Raw genomic sequence first — 9,018 nt, 5'->3', positions numbered from 1 at the left:
GATAATTTCTATTATCAAATGATATCTTTTTTAAGATTATGATAATTTCATTATCAAATGATATCTTTTTAAGATTATGATAATTTCATTATCAAATGATATCTTTTTAAGATTATGATAATTTCATATCAAATGATATCTTTTTAAGATTATGATAATTTCATATCAAATGATATATTTTTAAGATTATCATCAGAGAATGGATATAACTTGAAATTTATCGCTTTATACGATATTTTTGTGAACGCTAAAATAATAATCAATTAAACAAGCTATCACATTGCTACTTTTATTATCATCATCAATTCTAAATTTCCTTTTAACCAGTTTTATGGTTAAATTTTACTTTGAAAACTATTTTTCTACCTAAAATTAAGATTTGGATTTAAAAATTAAAAAATTGATCGATAATTTTGCTCTTTCAATTTCACACATACTTTCTAAATATATTCCTAGAAATATGAATATAAAAGTTATTTGAAAGTATGAATAAATAAAATTAAAAAATTCATTCATATATCATATCATCGAATTATTTGTCCCATTTCAATTTAATAAATATAAATCTTTTTATCAATAAACCTATTAATAATTATGAAATAGCTTAAAAACTTTTTCGAACTCTAAAATGAACCAATCCTCTCTTAATTAATCAATTCTCTCTTAATAACTAATCCATCGCAACAAAAAAGCAGCTAATAAAAATAATTCATTGATGTTAGGAATTTTTATTGCTTGTTTTATTTTTACTTCAGTTTATTACTTCATTTCCTAACATTTACACCTTTGTCAACCAATTCTTAATTAAGATGACACTTTTTTTTTCCCGATAATTTACTTATTAATAACTTGTTAAATTTGATTTTCAGCGTTAATTGTAATTAGAAATTTTGTTACAATTATGATTTGAACTTCAATTTTACTCCTAATTATCATTCGATTACCTAATATAATTGCTTGGTATATTTATACCAGAAGTAGTATTTTATTATAACAATTTGTTATCATCGTTTTGTAACGATTAATTTCAATTTTTATTCAAAAATAAGGTTATTGTGAAAAATTCAAAATTTTCAATTTATTAGTGTTTTGGTAGTGAAGTAAAATAATGCAAACATATTTCTTATTGATATTATTGGCAATCACCAATTCATTAGCATTAACAGGTAAGAATATCATCAACTCATTAGCATTAACAGGTAAGAATATTTTATTTTAATATCATAATGGATAATCGAAAATGACTTATTTGGTGACAATTAAAAGACTGGAATTAATGCTAATTTTATTCAAATGAAAATTTCAAAGCTATATTTTATCTTTTGGAAATTATGGAACAAATAAATAGATTTGCATCAAAACTAAAAATGCAAATTAATTGCAATAATAATGCAGAAAAATGTATTTTAATTTTAAAAATTACCAAAAATGAATTGTATTTGTAGAATTAAAATTTGATACAACAACAAATGCATGTTCTGGAGAAGATCAAGGGAAAACTGCATGTCAATGTTGCAAAATATCATGTTGGTATAATATAGCAAATGTTAGTTTTTATCATTTATAAAATATTATCAGTTAATAATTTTGGCATAAGTTAATGATAAATGATAGCAGTGATATATAGTTATCAAAAAAAAACTTTCATATATTTTTATAAATATAAATTTTATCTCTTTGACTAAAAAAAAAATAAAGTCTTAATGATTTGTCAATGATTTATAAAAAAAAAAATTACTCCCAAACAAATGAATTAATTTAATTATGACAAAATAATTTAGGCAGCAACAAGTGATCTTGGATATATACCTGGTAAAAAAGATGAACAAGAAGCATTGGATACATTACATGTGATTCGTTTATGTATACTTTTGAAATGTGGCAATATATGTCCAAAAATTCCTCGAGGATTATTCAAATTAATAAACTAACACATATTGTAACGGACAATTTTGTCTACCATTGAAATTATAAATGATGTATATGTCATGTCATCTTGTTTTTTTTTTCCTTTTTAAATTAATTTATAATTTATAAAATAAATTATTTGGCTTTAATCAATAAATGTACAATTTTATGCATAAATTTTCCCTTTTTCATGCTTTCAACGTACAGGTAAGTATACATGTCTTATATGCAAATTAGATACAACCGGACATGTAACATTGGCTTAGTTTTGAAGATAAAAAAATAATAATAATAAGCATAATTGTAATAAGAATAAATATATAATGCTTCCATTCAATCGCTGCACTTGGTTCGACGGATTTTAAGCTGAAACATTGAATTTGTCATTTCCATTCTTCAATGACATTTATTATTTATTTATTTGTTATTATTATTATTATTATTATTATTATTATTATTATTATTATTATTATTATTATTATTATTATTATTATTATTATTATTATTATTATTATTATTATTATTATTATTATTATTATTATTATTATTATTATTATTATTATTATTATTATTATTATTGCTATTATTATTATTATCAGTATTATTCTTATTATCATTGTTATTATTATTATTTTTTTCCTTCTGCAAGTGCAGAAATTCTCGAGTAAACCTAAAATTATAATTTCTAAATTCCAATTGATAATCGTTCTTTTTATTGTAGGATAACAATACAAAGTCATTTATCTTTTGACTACAAAAATATTTTTTGTTCATTTGAATATGAAATTCTTTTAAATTTCATTAACTGCTTTATCAAACTGATATTTGATGACGAGATTGACAGAGACAATTAAAACAGCAGTACATTCGCTTAAATGTTACATCACATGTCCTTTTTACATTTCAGGTATTATTTCTGTACATCATTTTCATTGTTATTGATTAATTCGGAAAATCCTCTAAAATTTGAAAAAAGTTTATTTTTTAAAGTATCCCTTAAATTTAAATAATTCAATATCATTTACCAAAATGGAAAATGATATAAGGTCAGATGAAGTTCATTACGCGTTCTTTACAGAAGTTATTTGGCACGAGTAATTTTTCAACTAACATATTTTTAGGGTATTTCATTAAATTTATATTTACTTTTGTCTTTTTGTTCTACTACCAGGTCAGAAACAAAAATTTAATAAATTAAAATTAAATTTTTGTAATTTGTGTTGTTTGCTGTAAACGTTATCTTCTTTCACATCATTTTTTTTTCGTTATGTATAATAATTTTTAGTTCAGGATTGAGTAAACTTTACATCCAATGACAAACTTTATCAATTTAACAATAAAATGCTAAAATATCCTAATCAATCAGATAAAATTGTTTAAACTGTTCACAGTTGATTGTTATACATCAATGTATTAAATACAGTAGCAAGTTAATAAATATTATGAAATTAAATTATGAATTTGATGGTTTTCATGTAATTTGATGGGATATTTGACAATTAATCACTTCTTCCAATTAATTTCAAATCTGAAAGTATCAATAATGTTAATCGTTTTATTCACTTACTTCAAAATACGGAATTTAATTAATTAAACGTATATCAAGCATCTTTTTCCTTTGCTTTTCTTATTATCTGCTTGAGTTATTATGTTTTGCTTGCATAATAGCTGAAATTATTGATATTGCTGTCAAACATTTGTCAAATTTTTATTTGAATTAAAACTGATGATTGCGTATCAATTCATCAAAATGTTATTTAGCCTTTTTTTTAATAAATTTTCGATTTCTTCACAGTCTTAATTAGACAGTAACCAAAGAGATTTTGGTAATTAGCAAAAAAAATGATTCACTCCTTTGATCAAAATGATACTGGTAAGGTGTTGTTATGTTGTTATTTTACTTGCAGAACTTTTTAATTCAATATAAATTTATATTTTAATCGTTAACTTTGAAAAGGCTTTAATAAAGGAATTTGAATGTCTGAAAGTGGTTAATTCGAAATTGTTGAATTAATGTACTTTGAATTTAATTTGACATTTGATACATGTAAAACAAATCTGACAGTTCAAATTGAACTAATCATTAGTTACGTTGAAAGTTTTATATGATTATTTGAAAAATTAGTAATCACATTGAATCATTACAAATATTCCGAAGAACGATGAAATTATTATTTAAAGTAGAATTTACAAGGGAAATCTTAAGGATTTATGGAAAAAAACTTGACCATATTTAAAAATTTTTTATGATTAAAATTAAATATTAAATGTAAATTTGTCATCTAACATATCTGTGTTAACATTTAAAAACAATTATTACGGTAGAAATTAATCGTTAACTGCCCTTTAGTTGATTTCAGAAAAAAAAGGAAATTGAAAATAGTCTTAATTCGTAATGCCAACCAAAACTGAATTATCAAATGACGACGTAATCAATCACCTAATAATATATTATTCAAATTATATCCTAAAAAAAGTAAGCAAATAAGCAACATGAGAAAATTTTTGAAATTTGACAAATTTAACAAATGAATTGAACGAGCATGTGGTATATTAAAAGGAATGAAAATGCGCAATTTTGCAATTACACCAAAAGATGAAAAATAAATCTGCAAGTTAAATAAATAGAAATAAATTATTTGGAAAAATAAATTTCGATTAAAAAAACAAACGACAATTTGACAAGGGAAAAAGACGCATATGTGAACTTTTTCCACTTCTTCTGACAAAATTGAGATAATTGAAATAAAAAGATGAACGGAAGTACCACATGTTTTGCAGCAAAATTTGGTGAAAGAATGAAACCAGGAAGTATTTCTCATACAATTTGAAAAAGTGGAGAATTGATAAAATCAAAATTACGTGCAAAAATTTCATTTCATTTATAATTGATTTCATAATGACTTTTGATTTCTAAATCAATTAGTAAAGAAAAAATTTTTTTTGTTGGAGTGGAAAAAGTAAAGGAAAGAAGAAATTTGTATTAAAGCAATTTTTTGAAATGCGTAAAATTGCTAAATATTTCTGTAAATGTGTTTTTATTCTTTAAGAAAACTTTCAAATTTCTAAATTTACATTAATTGTAAAATATAACAAACAAAGAAAAAAATGCACAAAATTGTTATAATGAAATGTAATTATAATACTGTTAAGAATTAATAAGTAAAACTAATTTACCATAAATTAATTGAACGAACTCTGTGCAATTAATATAACATTATGACTTGCATGGAAACATCTTATTTTGATCACTAATTTAATTAGCCTTTAATGAGTAAAATGTTTTTCATTCCTCCTTTTTTTTTGTTTATTCGCTTAATTAAAAATATTGATAACTTAATTATTATTGCTGTAATTTAATGAATTAACTTAGTTGATTTTTTTTGCATATATTTACCAAAAGTTCGATATATCAATATTGTGTCAATATTTGAGTGAAAAAATAAAAAGGTCAACAAAAGTTTTCTTCTTCTGACGGTAAAAAAAAAGACGAAGGTCATCGGTTCGATTACATTAAATTAAGAATGGTATGTAAATTTTTTTTTTCATTTCCTTCGTATCGCTTATTCAGCATGATGATATTTTTTGCCTTTTTCTTTTTTTTTTTTAAATTTTTTTTCTCTTTTTCTTTCCAATGTTCCTTTTTTATTTTTCTAAAATAATAAAAAGTACTTGCTCAATTTATGTTTATGAAAGTATCAAAATGTTTTCTTATAATCGCCTATTTATGCATATTAATAAGAGGAAAAAAAAAGTTAAAATAAATATAAACAAAAGATTATCGATTTTTCTCGTAAAAATATGAAAATAGTGAAAGAAAAATGATGAATTTATCCAAAATAAAAAAATTTCCTTTTATGCAAAGTTTTTCTTTTATTTTCCTTCAATTTCATGGAAGTTTGGATGTAAATTTAAGAAATTATTCTTTTTTAAAAAAGACTTTTGAAATGTTTGTACAAACATTAAACAACAGCAACAGCAAAGTATAAATTCATAGAAAAAAAGGAAGAGTCAAATGCAATTAATTATTTTTGATTATGAAATAATTGATTGTCAAAAATTTTGGTTTAATTGTTAATTTGCTAAATCGTCATATTGCCATTGTCAAAATTTTGTTAGTAATTCGTAAATGATTAATATACTATGCAGAAATCATGTTTCCTCGTGTTGTGGAAATAAAAATGATAGAAGATTAATGAAATGTTTAAGACGTATTTTTATATAATTAAATTCGAATTACGGTACCGTATTAAGTCATTGTGACTTAAAAGTGTGAAATTTTTTGACTATATTTTTCATATTACATATTTTCCTAGCAGTATTTGCGTGTTAATTAAGTGAGTGTTAATTATTTTAAACACTTAATTCTTTTCTCATTCATCTAACATTTTAACCAAAGCTATGTATAATTTTAATTCCAAAGAAAAAAATATTAAAATAAAAGTGTTGTTTGGAGTCATAAACATTTATAACATATCAATTCCCAATAAACACTGACTTAATTATGTTAATTAGCTATTTATGGTCTGGATCAATTTTATTTTAGAAATAGCATTTAATTCGATAGTTACAGCAAATATTTTACAGAGTATCCAGCAAAATTAATCAGTAGATAATTGGCAATATTTTGCAAAATTAATTAATATTATCCTGTTATTTCTTGAAAAATTCGATGAATGAGTCAATGGAATAATGAAAAAAAATTTTGTCAACCGAATTTGTTTTTGCATTATTTTTTATTTTTTGATAAAAAATAAAATGAAAAATTGGTTTTTATTATGGAAAATTTCCAAAAAAATTAAATGTAAAATGATACTTTTAGGAAGAGAGGGAGAGAGAGAAGGAGAAGAGAGAGGGAAGCAGAAATGGGGGAAACAGAATAAAAAACAAAAAGAGAATTAGGCATTATCTCATATTAAATGTTTTTGTTTTTTTAATAAAAAGTTTTCTGATTAAGTTTAATCTTTCTTGCGCATTTTTTTTTGTTTTTCAATTTTCCAACTTGGTAAAACTTGTTGAATTTGTTATGATAACTGTCACAGTTTAAATTTGAACGAATGAAAAGAATCAACGAAAAATAAATGAACGGAAGGAAGAAAAAAAAGTTTTTTTTTTTGAATCAATTGATCAAAGTACATAGGCAATGATTTTTTTTTAATTCATTCGTATTGTGCTATGACATATCAATTTTGCACCTAAAATTTTCGCTGCCGGAAATTTCATTTGACCTATCTTTCTTTCTAACAAATCATAAAAATTATGACATATTTGACAACACACATAAACCAGTAGTTTATTTACACTGAATCAGGTAACCTTTTTTGGTAAAGTTTTCTGACAAAATTAATAAATAGTTTTAATTTATTGATTTTTTTTTTATTATTTTAGATAAAACTGATAACATTGGTTATCAGGTAATCTTTATCATTATATTCTTAAGGATTAGTAAGAAATGATAACACAGAGAGGGAAGGAAAATGAGAGAATGAAAGACGGGAAAAAGGGGAAAAAAGGCCAGAGGAGAAAAAAAAGTATATTTGCTGAAATAAGGATATTTATCACTTTTGCGATGAAAAAAGAATTTAAACAATAGAAGAGCAAAATTAGACAAATGGATATTGATGACAATGATGATAATGGTAATGATGATGATGGTGATGGTGATGGTGATGGTGATGGTGATGGTGATGGTGATGGTGATGATGGTGGTGGTGGTGATGATGATGATGATGATGATGATGATGATGATGATGATGATGATGATGATGATGATGATGATGATGATGATGATTGATGGTGATGATGATGATGATGATGATGATGATGATAACGACAAAGACGTACAGCTTTACTGATGAATTTTTTTTTTCAATAATTATTGTTGGGAAACCTTAAAAATAATGAAAAATTTGAATTTACTCCAACACCATGATTATTCATCACCAATTATCCATAAATTATCTAATTTCCTCCTCTTTTTTGTACCTTTTTCTTTTTTTGTCAAAATCATAAAATGACCAAAATTTTGCATGATAAGAAAATTAGATAATTTAATTATGCAATGAAGAAATTCGCTATGTTAGAACATTTTAATGTAATTTTTTATTGAATTTTAAATAATTGAATATGCATTATTGAAGACAAATTTTTGTGAATTTTTATTTATTTGTCAAGGTCAAAGAACAAATCAAAATATTCATAAAAAATTTTCATACACTGAAAAATGATTATTGTTTGTGTTTTTTCCTTTTTTTTTCTCTCTCTCCCACTCTCTCTTTCTCTTTTCCAAAAAAAAGAGGTAAGAAAAAGAGGAGAATGAGAGTAAAGAGGAAGAGAAAAGAAAAGGAATAAATTAAAATTGTAATTATCGATAAAATGAAATATCCCAAACGATGATAAACTTAAGACATATTTTACTTTCCTCTATCGTACTAATTTTATCACTTCACTTATCTTTTCAAATAAGTTGGATGATAAATGCAATGGTAAATATGCAAAAATAAATGAACAATAAAAGTGTTCGTGCATAATTCACAATTGTTGTCCACAAAGTGCTTTGTTTACCTGTAATGACATATATTGTTAGTCTTAATTTGAATTACTGACAATTTAATTATTCAATTAATTATATTATCGTAATAATTTTTGATTACTAATGTTCGAATAAGACGGATAATGAAAATTAAAAAACGAAGAAATTTTAACTAAAGTTTCTTTCACAAAAAATTTTGAGTGAGGAAATTTGCAAATGTTAACAATTGATGACAAAGCTGTTAAAAAGATGATGACATATAACAATGTGGTAATAATAATAATAATAACAATAACAATAATAACAGTAATAATAATAATAATAATAATAATAATAATAATAATAATAATAATAATAATAATATCTATTCATCTAATTAAATCTTTCGCAACAGTGAAATTTGCCACTGTAAGTAAAAATTGAAAATAATTTTTATCTTTTCGTATTACTTCTAATCTGGTGAACAATTATGCAAAGGAAAAAACAAAAAAGTGAAGAAGGAAAGATTAATTAATGATGAATTATATTTATTTAAATTCTGTTAATGTTCAAGTATTAACTTTTCCTAGCAATTAAAA

General features: G+C 23.2%; 2 protein-coding genes across 2 annotated transcripts; both read left to right on the top strand.

The window, feature by feature from the left end:
• Positions 1-1,781: 1,781 nt before the first annotated feature.
• LOAG_10151 (hypothetical protein) lies at positions 1,782-1,931 on the top strand (the record flags this gene model as incomplete). The annotated part of the gene is made up of 1 exon (XM_003145678.2): positions 1,782-1,931. A coding segment is annotated over one exon (150 nt), but the record flags the coding sequence as incomplete, so codon positions are not given.
• A 5,588-nt stretch (positions 1,932-7,519) lies between these two features.
• On the top strand, positions 7,520-7,702 carry LOAG_18934 (hypothetical protein; the record flags this gene model as incomplete). The annotated part of the gene is made up of 1 exon (XM_020451595.1): positions 7,520-7,702. The coding sequence occupies one exon, from the start codon at positions 7,520-7,522 to the stop codon at positions 7,700-7,702; it is 183 nt and encodes a 60-aa protein (XP_020304608.1).
• Positions 7,703-9,018: the final 1,316 nt, after the last annotated feature.

Source organism: Loa loa (assembly GCF_000183805.2).
Source record: "Loa loa unplaced genomic scaffold supercont3.702, whole genome shotgun sequence".
NCBI classification, from domain to species: Eukaryota; Metazoa; Nematoda; class Chromadorea; order Rhabditida; family Onchocercidae; genus Loa; species Loa loa.
Note: the sequence above shows the minus strand (reverse complement) of the source record. Positions and strands in the feature narration are given on the sequence as shown.